The sequence below is a fragment of the Leucoraja erinacea genome, chromosome 4, assembly GCF_028641065.1.
Source record: "Leucoraja erinacea ecotype New England chromosome 4, Leri_hhj_1, whole genome shotgun sequence".
Classification (NCBI taxonomy): domain Eukaryota; kingdom Metazoa; phylum Chordata; class Chondrichthyes; order Rajiformes; family Rajidae; genus Leucoraja; species Leucoraja erinaceus.
In genome coordinates, this window is record NC_073380.1 from 62,710,883 (window position 1) to 62,731,083 (window position 20,201).

Sequence of the window (20,201 nt, forward strand, 5' to 3'; positions counted from 1 at the left end):
GCTTTTTAGTACTTGGAGTTCAGTCGTTTTAGTTTAAAATGATATTTTGTTCTTAACTTTACTTTTGCTACTAGCTCCCAGTTGCACTTGACTAATGTGAATGTCAAAATAAATGTACAGTCATTTTCTTTCAGCAACAGGTTTGCCAGCTGGTAACTCCTGGGGCAAGGCTCCACCTGTTGTCAGGGTGAACAGCCTGTTCCACAGGTTCTGCTCTGCACTGAGCTTGCCTGATCAGCTGGCAGTGCTCAGGACCACTGTAGGTGGAAGAAGCAGTCTGGCCTGAAGCATGCAGCCTGTGATGCTGAAGCCACAGACATTCTCCCCACGTTTTGGCTCAGTGGTTTTGGGCAAAATATGGGCAGATTAAAAGGCTGCTGAATCTATGCGTCTTTTCTCCATTCTCCTGGAAATACTTTGTTTGCTGATCTCACCATGAGAATTTTAATCTTATTCCTATACATAACAACTCTCCTTTATTTCTGTTATCTGTAGTTATTTTAGTAGAGATAAAGGAATGAGAAATCAAGGGAAACTGAAGAACAAGAACAGCCATCTTCACCCCTTCAGGTAGGTGGGTCTCTGTTGCAGGCCTAGCCTGAGCAGAGATTGTGGACTCGAGGTACTGGACTGGTCGCAGTCTCACTGACTGGTGGCAAGTCCCCCCGTGCTCCACTGGTTATCAGTTATTCACATTAGAAAACGTCAGAGGGGTAATTGTTCAAAAATGAATTTAAATCAAATTATATTATTGTTGTTCCCTCTTGGAGCTTCTATTAAAGCAGTGCCCTTGACAAGTGAATGAAACCATTTTCTTTTGCCGACAACAAGTAATGTTAAGTTTATTTTTGTTCCCTTCTAATGCCATTCAGCCCATCAAAGCCATACCACTTCTTCACAGAAGAACAGTCCCAACCCAACACATTGCCTATCCATTACCCCCACAGATGCTGCCTGGCCCACTGAGTTCCTCCAGCACTTTGTGTTTCGCAAGAGTAAACCCTTCTACTTATTTCTTTGTGGCACTAAACTATTCTCACATGCGCATCATTCCCCCTTTGCCACTTACCTTTCTGCAGCAATTCACAGTAGCCATTTAGCTAACCTGCATGTCTTTGAGCACCTACAGAAACCCATCTAGTCACACCGAGAACATACAAACTCTGCACAGACAGCACCCAACATCAGGATTGGACATGGGTCTCTGGAGCTTCTTCAGTCCTACCCATACCCAGAAGGCTGGAGTAACTCAACGGGGCAGCCAGCTTTTCTGGAGAGAAGGAATGGGTGATGTTTTTGGTCGGGACCTTTCTTTAGACCCGAATCGTCTCCCATTCCTTCTCCCCACAGATGCTGCTTGTCCCACTGAGTTACTCCAGCTTTTTGTGTCTATCTTCGGTGTAAACTAGCATCTGCAGTTCCTTCCTACACATTACCCATACCCAGCAGTGTTCTGGACGGATACTTCTCTTTGCAAAATTTGTATGGGTTTTATGTGAGAAATTTTGCAGGGCGGGAGAGTTGCACAGCTGATGGATCTGCCAGGATTCGATCCTGACTTTGGACGCTGTCTGAGTGGAGTTTGCACGTTCGCCTTGTGACCATGGGGCTTTCCTTTGTGCACAGATAAAGGGAGTTAATGTTTCAGGGTGAAGACCTTTCAACACAAACTTCTGATGGAAACTCACACATCTAAAACATTAACTGACGTGATTGCAGTTTCTTTTGATTTGGGATTTGTGATGAAGCCTGGCGTACAAGGAATCTACAGAAATAGTTCCAAGCCTTCTAGAGTCCTGATCCTCTGTGCCTGCTGTTCCATGCCAATCAAGGAAAATAGCAAGAACATTTGTAAAGAAAACCTAAAATCAGAGGTTTCAGAACCAAGATCATGTGTAATGCTCAAAATGGCATCTTTTGATGAGGTGGGAATGCTGCTGGAACAGTGTTGTCCAAGATATCTACACCTCCACTCATAATCCCATGCTCATTCTCTGCAGGGAAGTCGCTCAGGAGGTGGACAACAAGCTCCAACTGTTCAAAGAAAATCGGAGGAAGAAGAAAGATCGTAAAATAAAGAAGCGGATGAGGAAGGGAGATAGTTGCAGCCTGCCTGGCCTCACCTGCTTCACACACAATAATGAACACTGGCAGACACCGCCCTACTGGAACTGTAAGTCAACAAAATAGAGAGAGTACAGAGGAGATTTACTAGAATGTTGCCTGGGTTTCAGCAACTAAGTTACAGAGAAAGGTTGAACAAGTTAGGGCTTTATTCTTTGGAGCGCAGAAGGTTAAGGGGGGACTTGATAGAGGTTTTTAAAATGATGAGAGGGATAGACAGAGTTGACGTGGAAAAGCTTTTCCCACTGAGAGTGGGGAAGATTCAAACAAGGGGACATGACTTGAGAATTAAGGGACTGGAATTTAGGGGTAACATGAGGGGGAACTTCTTTACTCAGAGAGTGGTAGCGGTGTGGAATGAGCTTCCAGTGAAGGTGGTGGAGGCAGGTTCGTTTTTTATCATTTAAAAATAAATTGGATAGTTATATGGATGGGAAGGGAATGGAGGGTTATGGTCTGAGCGCAGGTATATGGGACTAGGGGAGATTATGTGTTCGGCACGGACTAGAAGGGTCGAGATGGCCTGTTTCCGTGCTGTAATTGTTATATGGTTATATGGTAAGCAGAGTTTCTTTCTGTAGGGTACACCATTAGCATCTTTTTATTTATTTATTTTTTTTTCCAAAAAATTTATTCAATTATTAAAAAATAATATTTACACTACAATAAAACAAGCCAGAACCCAACCCACCACCATAAATACAATACAAACATATATCCATACTAAACGTTTATACAATTATGATACAATCCTTATCGAGGATACATTCAACACCCTGCGGAGCCCAGCGGTCCCTGAACTCCCTCAGGGTGCCCAACCATTAGCATCTTGGTGGGGAACATCCCCACTCCCCTGTATCTGGTGCAATCATAGTGTTGTCCAGTAACTGGCCTCAGGATTAGACTAACTTTCTGTAATTAAACATCCACATCGCTTTAGAATTACACCACACTATATTAATCAGTGCTGGCTACAGCATTATGCAAACTACTGGGACAGAGAATCACTGGCATTTCTAACTGACCACACAATATGGCCAATCCGATGTGTGATTAAATAAATGGTTTCTTCGATGAATATTGTAAGTCGACTTACCTTTACATAGCAGCAACTTGTTGTTACATAGAATAGTGCAGCACCGGAACAGGCCCTTCAGCCCACAATGTTTGTGCCAAAATGCTGGCCACCTTTTCGCTTCTCATGCAAAAACCAAACTTTATTTGGTACCCAGTAGTAAATACTGCGCCAATGTTCACCGTAAAATGCAAATGTTACGTTAGTTGGTTGTTGGTACTGGGATAGAATATTTTGTGAACTGATTCATTATTTTTTGTAGATTCAGATATACATAAAGATATTCAGATATTCATATGAATTATAAAGTAATAGCATGACACAACCTTCTTTGGTTCAACACAGAGGGCAAAGGAAGTTTATATCAAGATAGGTGACCACCCTGTTCATCTTTTCTCTGCCAACATCTTGCTGCAGCAATCCAAATCCAGTTCCATTACATAGAAACATAGGAAACCTGTCCTAGATGATCCATTAGAAAGTTCTCCCTGTTCCAAGATCCAAACTGGGAACATGTATAACTTATTGACAAGACAATAGGTGCAGGAGGAGGCCATTTGGCCCTTCGAGCCAGCACCGCCATTCATTATGATCGTGGCTGATCATCCACAATCAGTAACCCATGTCTGCCTTCTCCCCATACCCCTTAATTCGGCTCACCCCTAGAGCTCCATCTAACTCTCTTTTAAATTCATCCAGTGAATTGGCTTCTACTACCTTCTGTGGCAGAGAATTCCACAAATTCACAACTCTCTGGGTTAAAAGTTTTTTCTCATCTCAGTTTTAAATGTCCTCCCCTTTATTCTTAGATTGTGGCCCCTGGTTCTGGACTCCCCCAACATTGGGAACATTTTTTTCCTGCATCTAGCTTATCCAGTCCTTTTACAATTATATATGTTTCTATAAGAATCCCTCTCATCCTTCCGAATCCCCTCTCATCCTCCTAAATTCCCCTCTCATCTTTCTAAAATCCCCTCTCAACCTTCTAAAATGACTTTGGATTCTTCCATTTAGCCAAATATCTGATGCTCCTTATGTTTCTTACTCTTCCCTTAAAGCTGTCAAGGACTCTGTTCCAATCCAACAAACATTTATCAATGCAAAGATTCCAATATAATTAAAATCCTCCTACAGAGTACTTGGAGACATAATAAAAGTTGATTCAATACCATAGAAGATATTAAATGAGGTGACCAAAGATAAGTCAAAGTGACAGTTCTAACTTTTCCTCCTTAGAGAGATGGAGGCCTTGGTAGATTGGGATGTTAGAGTTTAGGGCTTTGTCAAGTTGGACCATGGCCTTCTATGGTGAAACGATTAATATCAGCTATGTTCGGGTTGGGGGAGGGGGGTGAGGAAGGTAGAACTTGAGGAGAGAGATACTCGAGGGTTGGACAGCGGAGATTATGAAGAAAACGAAAGGCCAGGGGTGACAATCTTAAAGCTGTAGCTTTGCCTAAGTGATTGAGACTTTGGCAATTACCCATCACCCTTCTCCTTCCCCACGGTAAGCTGCATCTATGACCTACAATCGTTACCTGATTTCCTCTGGTTCCCTCCCATCATACGCTACCAGAAGACACAACAGCACACTAATATAACCTGCTCTGCGGTGGTGCTTGTCTCTCTGGATACTGGGGAATTGCCACATTCCCCACCTGATCAGAACCAGAGGTCTCCTACTCCCTGGACTAGTTGATGACAAATTCAACCATTGTCAGCCCTGGAACATTCTGCTTCAAAAGTTAGCCGGCAATTATGTGCTGTGGCGCACATGCAACTCACATTCTCCAATTAGATTTGATATGATTTAGATCATACCAGAGCAGTCTCTTTACTGTGCAGGTAGAATGTCACAATCATACATTAATGTTGTCAAATGTAACACCTTGGAAAAGAAAGTCTTGATATTCCTCAGTGCCAGGATTTCCTAAGCTGGCAACTAGAGATACCTTGAATGGATTGGCTACATTGGGCATGAACTCTGCACTCATGTTCTTCTGAAATTAAATTATATCTCTTTCAATGGAATTGGATTTCAGAAGCAGAGTTCAACATATGCATTGAAAAGAGGACACATTTCTAATGCTGTGGCTTTTATAAATGAGCAAAAATCCGATTTGCAAATTTTTACACGAAGACTTGATTCTTTTAGTTCAGCCTTTATGGTTAAACTTTATGGCCATTTGAGTCAGATATGCTCAGTTAGTTAATTTCATCAGCCCATCATATCGTAATTCAGATAAAAGACCAAAATAATAAGGGCACATGTTGATGAAATTACGTGTTAATTTTTGATTTTCGAAATAGTTCATATTTTGAGATTCTATATCTTTGCACAACAGGACATTTCTCTTTTTGAACTTGCTGGAAATAATATATAACTATGTAGGGAGCAGAAAAATAGGTGTTAGTGGATCAAGCACCCATTACATGCCTCAATGGAAAGGAAAGGATGTAGAAGGACACAAAATGCTGGTGTAACCTCATCAGTCTGAAGAAGGGTCTCGGATCCTTCTCTCCAGAGATGCTGTCTGTCCTGCTGAGTTACTCCAGCATTTTGTATCTATCTTCGATGTAAACCAACATCTGCAGTTCCTTCCCACGCAAGGATGTGGAGGATCGATATATTTCACCTATTTTCTGCTTTGTACACTTACCAGTTGGAATGCATTCAGAAATAATCTGTTCTTTAGAGAATAACATGACAAACACTGTGCTCTTTCATTACAGTGGGATCTTTCTGTGCATGTACAAGTTCTAACAATAACACGTATTGGTGTTTGCGGACCATCAATGAGACTCACAACATCCTATTCTGTGAATTTGCCACCGGCTTTCTTGAATATTTCGACATGAACAGTGATCCATATCAAGTAAGGAGATTTTATTTTTGTTATCAACAATTAAAAATTGTCTTAATAATAAGAAGACGATGCAGTTAATGGAAGCCATTGATGTTGTTTATTACTTATAATACCTAGATTTATAGTCCTGATTGTTCCATTGCTTTAAGAGAAGACATGAGGGAGGGTGACATTTGCAGCTAACAGTTATTTTGGCAATGAACTTGCCCTAAATTATATTTAATATACCAAAGACTTGATGGTGCCTAAACACAGTTCTAAGCATCTCACGCAATGGTTGTAGATAGCGGTAAGGGACAATAAAGGGATGGTTAAGAGCAGGAAACTCATGTCATCCATAAAAGTTCAGGCATCAGAACTTCAACGTGTTGAATGTAGTAGTATTCTGCATAACTAATGAACCATTACTGCTTTATATGTGTGTCTCGGTGCATTCGTGAGGGTCTTTAAAATTGACACAGAGCATGGTGGTCCATGTGGAATTATTGAAAAGGTAATACTGGTCACACTGGGCAACGTTCATGCTGTAGCAGTAAAACTGATTTTTAGCAGTGATTTCATGCAATCACTTGCATGACAGCTCTTTGGCCCAAAGTCTTTGCATGTACCGATGAACTGTACAGCTTAGGAAAGTGCCATGTTCCGCCATGTCACCATTGTGAGGAAGAGCAAACATGGCTGCCTAGGCTGGTTCTATTAGGAGCCTCAACTTTGCAAGCCAAGCTGAACCATTCAGCTTACATGCAGTGCTTGTATGCACAGTGCTGCACAACGGGCAGCAGGTACAATTGCCAATCAATGCAAAGATGGGCACAACATGACAAATGAGGAACAAAATCTGTTCCATTGTCATTATAACGAGTTGTTGCGTGAGTTTGCTTTTAGGCGACGCAGCTTTTGGTTCGTTGGCTTTTAGGCGTCCCGCCCTTTCGGTTAGTTTTCATTTAGGCGTCCCATTCTTTCAGTTAGTAGGTGTTTCGTCTTCGGACTCTTTCGGTTCATTGGCGTTTCGGCCTCACTTCTATTCGGTTCTTTGGCTTCGACTTCTTTGCTTCGGCTTCTTGTCTGTCGGCGCTGCGTCCGCACACGATTATGAACAGAGCACTTCAAAACTAAGGGCCACTGCCAGGAACAAGCCTTTGATCAGCCTCACTCACCTACAGCATGTACAATAATGGAGCATAAACTCACTGCTCAGCATACTAGAAAATTGCCACTCCCCTTTTTATAAAAGTGTCTGGCTACAATATAAAAAGGATTAGAAGCACCTGATTATAACTTCAAATGCTCCACAAATTTTATTTTGCTAACCATAGGTTACTGTTGTTATCCCAAACAAAGCTAGTAAACAGTTTTCTTGCAATGGTTGGTTACTCCTGACTATTACATACCTCATGCCTAATGCTATCCGATGCTATCTGAAACATCGCCCATTCCTTCTCTCCAGAGATGCTGCCTCACCCGCTTAGTTACTCCAGCATTTTGTGTCTACCTTTGGTTCTAAAATGTCAGTTTTCTGCAGTTAAGTGAAATAATTACTGAGTATTCATATGCATTTGGTATGAATTTTGGCTACATTATTTTCTCTCAAAGTAATTGGTGTTGCTCCGTGACCCTCCTGAAATATCCCTGCTCATGTGGCAACTCATTATAGCGATAATGGAACAGATTTTGTTCCTCATCTGTCAAATTCTGCCCATTGTTCAATATATGTCCATCGAGATAAGATCCCCCCACTCTCGTAAAGATAAACAGAACCATCCTTGGTTCTGACATGGTACTCTTGACAATATTGTAATGTGTCTCATTCTTGCAGCCCCTGGTGAAAAGGGAAACTGAATTCTGTTTTGGTTTTCTGGTTTCAGCTGACAAATACAATACACATGGTTGACCGGGAAATACTTAATCAGTTGCACATACAGCTAATGGAATTAAGAAGTTGCCAAGGACACAAGCAATGCACTCCACGGACCAAGGCAGCAGAAACAGGTAACACCTTGTAATTCACAGATGACAAAGGGCACACTGATTTGTTCTAAGCTCCCTTCACAGGGAGCCTTCACCTCGCAGTGTGAAATTAATCAAAAAACTAAATGAATTCCTGGTGTTGTCCTCCTATGTCAATTTTCCTGAATGGTATCTTTGCATCAGTAAAATTTAATTAATCCCCTCGTTTTTCCTCATTTTCACCAGACAAAATCCTCATGGGAATCTGACATTTTTGAAATGGACTAAAACACTGCAGCACACTTTATTCAAAAGCCCCATAAAGATTATATTTTGACAAAGGTGATCCTATCTTGAGAGTCCAATGTAGAACACAATGTCATATGGAGCTTGACAGAACAGAACAGAATTGGACATACACGATTACTTGTTTTTTTTAACCTGCTCGTCCACTTTATGTTTTCCTGTCAGGTATTAAAAATTACATTTGCTGCTTTCATTTTCAAAAATATTTAATTCTTGCTATACGTCTCAGTATCTAAATGTTGATGGTTATTAACAGTGGGAAAAGTATAATTACAGACATTTAACCACAAGGGAGCAGTCGCCTAAATGTCACTTTTTAAATCAGTTAAATGAACACAGAAGCTTTCGATTGACATTGACACTTTTGATTTGGGATAACCTCCTAAAATCCTTTGTTTTTTGCCCTTAAGCAGCCGGCAAATCCAGACTAATAATCCCAATGTTCAGTTTTCTATGATTGCAGAGCCTTGAAATCAGATTGATTTTAACAAATAAGTGGTCAATGTATTTTCTGCAGCTAATTTAATGAAGAATTTCATTAAATTTATATAGCTCTCCTTTTTAACAAGAATGTGTCATATTTTTAAATTGCCCAAGTGTGTAGACGGGGGAGAATGGGGAGGAGAGGGAATGGAGACAATTTTAAGAAGCCAAACAACTTATAATAAAGTTTAGCGGGCATTTAACATTACCGGTCGGTTTTCCTTGGTTCTGAAAACTCCAATGAGCCAATTAAAATGCTTGGTCAGCAAAGGAGATTGCCTATGGCTACCCTCGACAGCCTATAACTACATAGCGACCCCACTCCACGGCACCACGAGTTCAAAAGAACGATGCCGACCAATTTTTACTCGCGGAAAATTTGTCAACATGCTGAAAAATGTTCGTCGACCAAACTGAAGCCGCGAGTAGGCGGGAACTACTCTCAAGCATGTAGGAGAATTACAGTGACCTCTTAGGACCTCCTAGGACCATGTGTCGACCATGCTGCGAGTATGAGTCGAGCGCAAACTCGTCTAAACTTGCAAATTAGGTTGCCATAGTGGGACAGGCCCTTAAGAAAGTGAAACAGTGCAATATCAATTCAGTGCAATAATATATAGTTATTTAGTGGCATCAATCTTGCCCTGTTGTTGAAACAGGTTAAAATGAGGCACACATGTGATGTCAAGGAGGTAATTTTGACATTTGATCGCGCATGATTGGTAATGGAAAACTGCTCACCCATTTTATAGCTTTCCCAATGTTTATTTTTATTGAAGCCACTGGGAATATGGTCAGGAGTGATTGATACGAGCTACCGTTTTTCTATCAGCCCTTTTACACATTCATTCAAAGTCAAAATTTACCAACATAGTCTTGTATATGATTTCATTGCTGATAAAGTATATACAGCAGCTTACTTTCCAAACTGATCTAGTTTACAATGAAACAAGGTGGCAGTTGTTCTCCCTTTTAGTTTGGATGTCCAAGCCATGTTCTCCTGGTTATTTCTCATGTCAAAGGTTACTTTTCCTTTCTATTTTAACCACATTCCATTTTTCCTCAGGTAATGCATGGACAGATACAATGTGAATAATTTTACTGTTCTAAAATCATTAACATAAATTACTCTTGTATTTTCCTAATCAGGAAATAAAGATGGAGGAAGCTTTGATCAGCACAGGTATCCATACTTTTTATTCTCTTCAACAGCTTTCATTCCGTCTAATTGCATGAGCTGGCCCATTGAAGCTTGGTTTACTTTTATTGTATGTTCCATCCAGCATTCTTTGATGCATGGTAGCTCATTCTTTAACAAATAACTACTAATTCTTATTTCAGACCATCTGTTTTTATACAACTCTACTCTTTGGGATCCACAAGAGTCCTAATAATTTGCTTTTGTTATGATCCCAGCTCAGTTGTTGCTCCTTGAAGGTGAAAGTAATTTGAGAGTGAAGAGAAATGGACTGATTCCTACCATTCCCTCCAAATCTTTCAAACACATACGTACATATAAATGTACACACACATATTTTACACTTGTACGCTAACACAGTCCCATGATTGCTTGAAAACTGAACCGTGTTCATATGTTGTACCCCATGTTGGAACCAAATGACCTAGAGAATATTAACAAACTTTAAGCACAAATTATGTTCAAAGCAAATCCGAATCTGTGGTCTTTATACTCATTAAAAAAACATTCAGTCTGAAACCATGCAATTGTCCCTGGTCCCGGATGGAATATTATTATTGTTCAAATTTACCAATGTCGAAGATAAGTTTTGAATTAGACTTGGGGTTCTTTTGTAAGTTACTTTTCCAACCTTTTATCGCTTTGCAACTGGTAAGCTTCACATTCACTTTCTATCTGGCAGATAACTTCTAAACTCTAATATGAATTTACTAAATTGCATTAACCAATAAAAGCACAAACATCCACTCGTGGTATAGAATTTGACAGAATATCTATCGGCAGTACCTACACAATACTTGATGGTGCAGGGAAGAGAGGAAGTGTTTCCACTGACTACTCAACCACATGTCACATGTTCCTCTCCCAGTTTCCAGAGTATGGAATCAGAAACGGCTTAACTAACCCGCACTCTAAGCTCTAAAATTGTGTGTAGCACAGAGGACTCCTAAAGGGGGAGAAAATAAGGGGGAAAACTATTAAATAGACAACTAGAAATTCCAGTAATGTGGTCCTTATACTCAATGACACATGGAGGAAGCGAGTGCAAATAGGTGGAAATAAAAAGCATTTAATAAATTAATTATGTTATTCTATCATATACTGCAAAGAATTACACTACAATAGGTATATTTTATTTGAGATAATCTAACAGATATAAATATATTTATGTAGAGACTCAGAAAATGAATAATGTACCAAGATCTTAATCTTAGAATCTAATTGTTTGATCTTTGCCTCTTTTTATTCCTGCTACCTGGTTTCCAGGCTACAGCAGCATCGAAAGTGGCCAAAGTTGAGGAGGCCGAGCTTCAAGTCCTTGTGAGTGAACAAAAGCTATTCTCTAGTAATCAATAGGGAAGCGATCACTGTTAAGGTGGTGTCGCAACTTAACTCTTGAGTTTTTATTTCACGTGCATCCCCAAATCAATGTTGTAGTTGTGTAACACTTCTATATCCACTTCTTTTTCCTGAAAATGTACCAGCAGCAAAATATTTATTATTTCCATATAGAAACATAGAAATTAGGTGCAGGAGTAGGCCATTTGGCCCTTCGAGCCTGCACCGCCATTCAATATGATCATGGCTGATCATCCAACTCAGTATCCCGTACCTGCCTTCTCTCCATACCCTCTGATCCCCTTAGCCACAAGAGCCACATCTAACTCCCTCTTAAATATAGTCAATGAACTGGCCTCAACTACCCTCTGTGGCAGAGAGTTCCAGAGATTCACCACTCTCTGTGTGAAAAAAGTTCTTCTCATCTCGGTTTTAAAGGATTTCCCCCTTATCCTTAAGCTGTGACCCCTTGTCCTGGACTTCCCCAACATCAGGAACAATCTTCCTGCATCTAGCCTGTCCAACCCCTTAAGAATTTTGTAAGTTTCTATACGATCCCCTCTCAATCTCCTAAATTCTAGAGAGTATAAACCAAGTCTATCCAGTCTTTCTTCATAAGACAGTCCTGACATCCCAGGAATCAGTCTGGTGAACCTTCTCTGCATTCCCTCTATGGCAATAATGTCCTTCCTCAGATTTGAAGACCAAAACTGTACGCAATACTCCAGGTGTGGTCTCACCAAGACCCTGTACAACTGCAGTAGAACCTCCCTGCTCCTATACTCAAATCCTTTTGCAATGAAAGCTAACATACCATTTGCTTTCTTTACTGCCTGCTGCACCTGCATGCCTAACTTCAATGACTGGTGTACCATGACACCCAGGTCTCGCTGCATCTCCCCCTTTCCCAATCGGCCACCATTTAGATAATAGTCTGCTTTCCCGTTTTTGCCACCAAAATGGATAACCTCACATTTATCCACATTATACTGCATCTGCCAAACATTTGCCCACTCACCCAGCCTATCCAAGTCACCTTGCAGTCTCCTAGCATCCTCCTCACAGCTAACACTGCCCCCCAGCTTAGTGTCATCCGCAAACTTGGAAATATTGCCTTCAATTCCCTCATCCAGATCATTAATATATATTGTAAATAGCTGAGGTCCCAGCACTGAGCCTTGCGGTACCCCACTAGTCACTGCCTGCCATTGTGAAAAGGACCCGTTTACTCCTACTCTTTGCTTCCTGTTTGCCAGACAGTTCTCTATCCACATCAATACTGAACCCCCAATGCCTTGTGCTTTAAGTTTGTATACTAATCTCTTATTTGGGACCTTGTCAAAAGCCTTCTGGAAGTCCAGATACATCACATCCACTGGTTCTCCCCTATCCACGCTACTAGTTACATCCTCGAAAAATTCTATAAGATTCGTCAGACATGATTTACCTTTCGTAAATCCATGCTGACTTTGTCCAATGATTTCACCACTTTCCAAATGTGCTGCTATCCCATCTTTAATAACTGACTCTAGCAGTTTGCCCACTACCGATGTTAGACTAACTGGTCTGTAATTCCCCATTTTCTCTCTCCCTCCCTTCTTAAAAAGTGGGGTTACGTTTGCTACCCGCCAATCCTCAGGAACTACTCCAGAATCTAAAGAGTTTTGAAAGATTATTACTAATGCATCCACTATTTCTGGAGCTACTTCCTTAAGTACTCTGGGATGCAGCCTATCTGGCCCTGGGGATTTATCGGCCTTTAATCCATTCAATTTACCCAACACCACTTCCCGGCTAACCTGGATTTCACTCAATTCCTCCAACTCCTTTGACCCGCGGTCCCCTGCTATTTCCGGCAAATTATTTATGTCTTCCCTAGTGAAGACGGAACCAAAGTAATTATTCAATTGGTCCGCCATATCCTTGTTCCCCATGATCAACTCACCTATTTCTGACTGCAAGGGACCTATATTTGTTTTAACTAATCTCTTTCTTTTCACATATCTATAAAAACTTTTGCAGTCAGTTTTTATGTTATAATTGGCGAAGAGCCAGTCACTCAGAAGTGATGGTAGACAAAAATTCTGGAGAAACTCAGTGGGTGAGGCAGCATCTATGGAGCGAAGGAAAGAGGCAACGGTTTGGGTCAAAACCCTTCTTCAGACCCGAAACCGGGTTTCAACCCGAAACATTGCCTATTTCCTTCGCTCCATAGATGCTGCCTCACCCGCTGAGTTTCTCCAGCATTTTTGTCTACCTTCGATTTTCCAGCATCTGCAGTTCCTTCTTAAACACTCAGAAGTGACGGTGGCTGTGATTTGGCAGCTGTGGTTGCAAGGAATTGATTCCTTCTGGTATTATTGGGGTATAAAACAATGACATCTCTGTTAACACACACATCAATGGTGTGCTTTCAGGGTGCTTTCAAATGGACATTGCTGTGGCAACGCATAGAAGATTTGTTGGTGTTGTGTCTCTTTCTACTGTTTTATCATTCTCAAAGAATGATAGGGTGGGATGAGCGAGAACATGGCTCTTGGCGGAGAAATGGGATGACTGTAGAGACGGTGCTAGTTCAGTCCTGGACTTCTTCAAGTCTTCCCACAGAACAATCTAATAATTGGAGACAAAAGCCTTTTAATGAGTTGAGTTTGAGTTTAGTTAATTGTCACATGTACCTAGGTACAGTGAAAGGCTCTTGAAGTGTGCTAACCAGTCTAATGACTAATGGCTATTCTTCAATATCCCTCTGCCATTTATTGCAAAATAACCATGGCAAAACTCTTTATTATCTTTCCTTGCTGACTTAATTTTGGGAATAGAATGCATCAGCATGTTGCAAAGCATACTTGGCTAATAAATTAAGTCTGAGTGTGGGTATTGAGCAGGTGACAACTAAAATAAATTTCCAGACAACAACCAGTCCTTAGCAAGCATCAGTTTTGCTCTTTGCTATTATATCTGCTAGTTTCACATGTATTGATCAAGTTATTGTAGCCTAATGGTCATGTCCACATACACGTCCCCTGTTTATCTCCAGATTACAGTAGGGGCCTGTTCCTGTAAACTGTTTGTGACCTGCACAGTTTGCAAGTCGGAAATGCATCGAGAACCATTCCCACATGGTAGACAAAGTCTGCAGTCCCAAAATAACTGGGAAGGACCTGACCCATATTTCGCCATTGTCCTGATATTACACTGCCCTGATATTCTACCAGAAAAGTATGACCATTCAAGATGTTAAAGTTGTTTCCCCTGAGGTATTAGCAGAGGTATTAGCCCATCAGTTCTAATTTGGCATCCCACAGAATAATTTCATATATTAATATGTTAGGATTATTGTAATTTGTAAATGGATTCTGCCCACTCTTCTCACCAACCTGACCTCAAGGACCCTCGTAGCTCTGTCTGAGTTACAAGGATTCAAGTTTCACTCCAGGCCCTGTAGTAAAGAATCTAGAACACATCTGCCTTACCAACAGGATGAGATGAGATCTGTTCTATTCAGTAAATGTAAAATATTTCTGAAAACCACCTGAAAGAAAATCTGAGTTTGTTGGCCATGCCTTAAACTGAAGGTGTACTGAAACATGCAATCCGGTTATTTAGGGCAACACAGTGGTGCAGCAGTAGAGCTGTTGCCTCACAGTGCCAGAGACCCAGGTTCGATCCTGACCTCGGGTGCTGTTTGTGAGGCGTTTGTATGTTCTCCCTGTGACTGCATGGGTTTCTTCGGATGCTCTGTTTTCCTCCCATATTCCTAAGACATGCAGGTCTGTAGGTTAATTGGATTCTGTACATTGCCATGAGTGCGTAGGGCATAGAACTAGTGAATGGGTGATCGAAGGTCAGTGTGGACTCGGTGGGGCAAAGGGCCTGTTTCCACACTGTATTTCTAAACTAAACTAAACTAAACTAAACTAAACTAATTTCCTTAATGTTTATGGGTGTTTGAGCTTGTTCTTATAAATTCTTGTTCTTATAAGATTCCCTGTGGGGTGAAGTTTGTGATGTTCTGCAGGTCTGTGCATTGTATAAGAAACCTTGTAAGCACACAAGACATTTCATTTTTTTTTCTCTTTCATATCAGAAAATTCCAGATGCACAGTCCCTAATTATTCATCTGGGATGGATGTCCATGATTTGAATAATCACAGGCAGTCCATCCACATTTTGCCAAGATCTGCTTGACAGCCCCACCAACAATCAACAGTTTCAAAACATATTGGTCTATTTTAGCAGTAACATTTAGGAGTTAAATTAAAATAATTGACAGACCTGGCCATATCCTTCCTGCATTTCCAATATCATTATCTATCCTTTCACAGTATGTTCATCTTCCTGTCGGCACTCAGTGGAAAAATAGCATTGATCGTTGTTTAATGGAGATTGTACAGTACATTCAGCAGATGAACCAAAGTGATCATTTCTGGGCTTGTCTATTGCACTGGTGACAATGCTAGAGCATAAATCACTTTATGTCAGTAAATAACAGCTCATTCTGCCAATGGATTGACATCATTCTCATCCATTGTCCATTTCACTAATTAAACTTTTCTTTAGCATGTAGGTTCATCGAGTTGCTGCTATTGCATGGCTTTTCTGTTTATCCTGCACATTTAACGATGAGTCGTCTTTCGCTGCTTTATTTCCCTAAGGAGAAACCAATTCATCCAGATGGAAGATCATTTGCCGCCTCACCTCGTGTTCATTTTCTTCAAATTTGCTTTGATTTTTAGCTCCAACTTTCTCACAGGCTGTGTAGTTCATCTAACAGGATCTCACAGATTGCCATATACTTAATTTCTACTCCTTCCCTGGCTAGTAACATGTTTTTTTTAGATTGCCATTGTGATATATTATATTTATAACAGATATTGTAAGTATTACATTGATAGGACAGGTTTGGGGGATATGGACCATATGTGGGCAGGCGGGGCTAGTGTAGCTGGGACATGGTGGGCAAGTTGGGCTGAAGGACCTGAATCCACACTATCGCTCTATGACTCTATGAATCTTCTATATGAATTGTGGTTGAAGAAATTGCATTGGGTTAATTTTTAATTTTGGGCAGGAGTGTGGATATTTATTCATGGGCACCCATTTGTGCATTTGAGACAATCTCATTCAATCCCAGTGGCTAGTTGCTGGGCTTTGTCAAACATCCTAGTGCAGTTTGGTAGATTCAAAGTTGAATCAAGGCAGCCCTCCAAGAGGTAGATCACCTTGGGTTGTAGGGGTGGGAAGAGGCAGTGATCAAAGAGCAACAGCAACCTAAATTGAGAAGAAGTCAGGAGATGGGGTTGAGATGGAAAATTGCATCAGCCATGATCGATTGGCAGAGCAGACTCAATTAGCTGAATGGCCTAATTCTGCTCCTATGTCTTATGGTCTTATTGTAATGAGCTATGGAAGTGCAGTTCTATTTTGCAGTCCACAAAAGTAATTTGATACCTACCTTCACTAACCTCATCAACTCGCAACTTTGGGCTTTGGATAACCCTCTCTGTGGTGCCACACCATATTTGGCCATATTACACGACCATTACTCATCTATTAAGGCAAGGCGGCAGCAATTAATATAGTTCCCAATTGGTTTAAAATGTGAGGGGAGCTCTCCAATGTAATTTTTTTTTGAGAATGTCTTTTTTTGATAATTAATGTAACTTAAACGCTGTGCATTAAACTGGTATTGTGAGACCCCTCCTATAAACATTTTTTATTTCCATTGCAATCAAAGTGGTGGATTGGATTTCTGGACATTGGTTGCAATGGAAATGAAAAATGGAGTTGAGAAGAAAAATCCCACAATGCCAGTTAAATGCCCTTTTTAAAAAAAATTAATGAAGGCTCGACATGTTATCTACACAGTTTATAATTTTAATGCTGAAACAAATGCTACAAAGCAGCTACCTGACCTCTTCCTCTTCACCTTGTTTTCTTTTCATGGTTTAAGAAGAGATCAGTTTGGCTATGGTTTGCCTCAACTCTGATTTTGTCTCTATTTTCCTAAAAGCACAGTTTGCCTCTTTAGCCTGTGATGATTTTTTTTTTTCTTGGTCAAGCTTGACAATATGCCTTCTGATTTCAGTTTTGTTTATCAGGTATGGTCTTGATATTGTTGTTAACCAACTTCTGATCTTTTAGCAAGTGGTATAAATGTTTAATCCCATCCTCTTTGTTTTCCATAAAATCTGGTAATAGATCCATATCAAAAAGAATTCCAATGGAAATCAAAAATCAAGGGATTTCCACAAAAATAATAAAGCTTATCATTTTAAAGCTTATAATTTTAATTATAAAGCACCACTGGTGAAAAATCAAATGCATTCTTTTCACCAAATCAGGCAGATCAATCCATGTGTTTCCCTGGTACAGTCTGATCCAATACATTCCCAGCCAGTGCTCCATTCTATCCCTGTAAACATAAACTAATCCCAATGTCCGTAACCTGCAGCAAGCCCATTTATTCCATTACCTGCACTCATCGATCTACACCAGCTCCCAGTTATGCAACACGATGATTTTTAAATCCTAATCCTTCGTTTTGCTCCCTACAAACCCTTGCCTCTTCCTTCTCTCTCTTAACTCATTCATCTATTTCTGGAAACCTGCATTAGTATTACGGTATGTGGCAGGATGTCAACTCCTGTGACAAATATGGGTTGTTTTATTGCATTCTAGGTCCTATAGAAACCCAAATTCTTGTGGTTGATGAGCACTTGTGGAGTGATTGTTAACAGCAAGAGGAAAGCTTCAACTTCCAGATTGACCACTCTATATACAATCATAGGAAAGGATGAGAAGGCAAAGATTCCTGATAGATCCCTACATTATATTCCTTCATGCTAAAAATTTTAGAAAGTAAAATGCTGTAGATGCTGGAAATAGTCAAAGTTTGTGAAGAAGGAAACAAAGTTAAGTTTGTATATCTGTGATCTTTCGCTGGAATAGAAGACAGCAGCGATTAACAGCTTATAAACCAACAAGGAGCTGGGAAAATGATGCAGGCAGAGGGGATGGTGGACGTGAGGTGGTTTGGAGAGTGTTGAGGAAGGTGGTGTGAGCATAGAATGATCTGTGCTTGGACAGTGAGCAAGAGTGATTGAATCATAATATGGCAGAAAAATACTTTGTGGCAAAGAAGATGCAAACAAGACAATAGTTGGGATGAGCTAAATAGAATCCCAGTTTGGGGATAGAATAGAGCTGTACAAGTAACATAAGTTTTGCAGAGGTCATGTATAAAGACAATTGAGGTAATTTATTTAGCTTTCCCGACATTCAACCCAGACATACATAATCAAAATGAAAAACTGGGTAGTGGAATCGAGAACTAGACGGCATAGGTTTAAGGTGAGAGGGAAAAGATTTAATTGGAATCTGAGGAACAACTTTCTCACAAAGCGGGTGGAAGGTATATGGAGCAAGCTGTCAGAGGGAGTAGTTGAGACAGGTACAATAATAGCACTTAAAATATATTTGAACAGGTACATGGTTAGGAAGCTTTAGAGGGATATGGGCAAAAAATAGGCAAATGAGATAGTTTAGGTAGGGTATCTTGGTTGGCATGGACGGGTTGGGCCATATGTATGACTCTAGGAATTATGTCTAGGTCCTGCTGCATGCAGGCATTGACTGATTAAGCTGCTAAGGAATCGCCGATGAAATTGTACTTTGTAGAATTGTTAGTGAACTTCCACACATCTGACCTTACGATAAAAAGAAAGTCATTGATGGAGTAATGAATGATACTTGGGCTTTGGATACCTCCCTGAGGAACTCCTGCAGTGATATGCTGAGGTTGTGATGCCCTTCAACAATCGTAACCATCAACCTTGGTGCAGGTCCAACTCCTTTTCATCCCCAGTCCGTTAAACCAGAATTTCTTGATGCCACATTTAGTCAAGTGTTATTTTAATGTTAAAGCCAATCACTGTCACCTCACATCTGGAATTCAGCTCTTTGATTTATATTTTGTCCAGGCAGTGGTAAGGTCTTTATAAAGTGGTTCTGGCAAAGTGCAGAAGGTGATTAAGTGCCGCTTGATAGCACTGTAAAGAACACCTTCCATCATTTTGTTTAAGAGGGAACTGCAGATGCTGGAGAATCTGAAGAAGGGTTTCGGCCCGAAACGTTGCCTATTTCCTTCGCTCCATAGATGCTGCTGCACCCGCTGAGTTTCTCCAGCTTTTTTGTGTAACCTTCCATCATTTTGTTGGTGGTTGACCGTTAGAGTTGGGTAGAGGAGGGTGTTGTAATTGTACTGAAATCACTTGATGTTGTTAACACTAGATTGCACTGGGATGTTATATGATCCAAAATCCTATGCTGTGTCCAGTACTCTCAACTATTTCTGAATGAAGATTATAATTTCCTAATATCACGTGGCGTGATCAAGTTGGCTGGGTAATGTGTTCTGTGGTTGTGAGGTCTCAGGAGGAAGCTGAGATGGATTTTCCAAGCATCCACTTGCCAATTCTTCCTGAACGTCCAAGCTATTCTTCCATATTTGTCTTTGACTAACTTGCTGGCCCCCTTTCTTCAGGATGGAGATATTCTTGAAGCCTCCTATCCCCCATCATTAACCTTTAATTGTGCTCTACCTTATACCACCAGAAGTGACAGGTCTGCAGAGCTTTGGTCTGATCCATTGGTTATAACTTCACTAGGCTCTCTCTAATGCATGCTATTTCTGCTGCTTAACAAGCATGCATTCCAACCCCACCAGGTTGCTCCTGTCTCCACATTTAAGGGAAAAACTGAAACCAAATATTCAGAAGAGTAGAATGCAAAGATGTTAGAGCTACTGATTGGGGAAGGACATGCTGTTACCCATATCTTAAGCAATGCCATTGGCAAC

The 20,201-nt window shown here is 40.6% G+C and overlaps 1 protein-coding gene across 12 annotated transcripts in view; it reads left to right on the forward strand.

Moving 5' to 3' along the window:
• The window catches only part of LOC129696489 (extracellular sulfatase Sulf-1-like), a 448,145-nt gene that overhangs the window by 425,013 nt on the left and 2,931 nt on the right, over positions 1 to 20,201 (forward strand). For 9 of the 12 annotated variants that reach the window (XM_055634441.1, XM_055634443.1, XM_055634440.1 and 6 more), the window contains 4 exons: positions 496 to 570; positions 2,001 to 2,173; positions 5,933 to 6,075; positions 7,932 to 8,055. In XM_055634441.1, coding sequence (XP_055490416.1) covers positions 496 to 570; positions 2,001 to 2,173; positions 5,933 to 6,075; positions 7,932 to 8,055 — 515 coding nt within the window. Of the gene's footprint in view, positions 1 to 495; positions 571 to 2,000; positions 2,174 to 5,932; positions 6,076 to 7,931; positions 8,056 to 9,951; positions 9,986 to 11,266; positions 11,321 to 20,201 lie in introns of all 12 variants that reach the window. The other 3 variants (XM_055634449.1, XM_055634450.1, XM_055634448.1) reach the window with 3 other exon arrangements.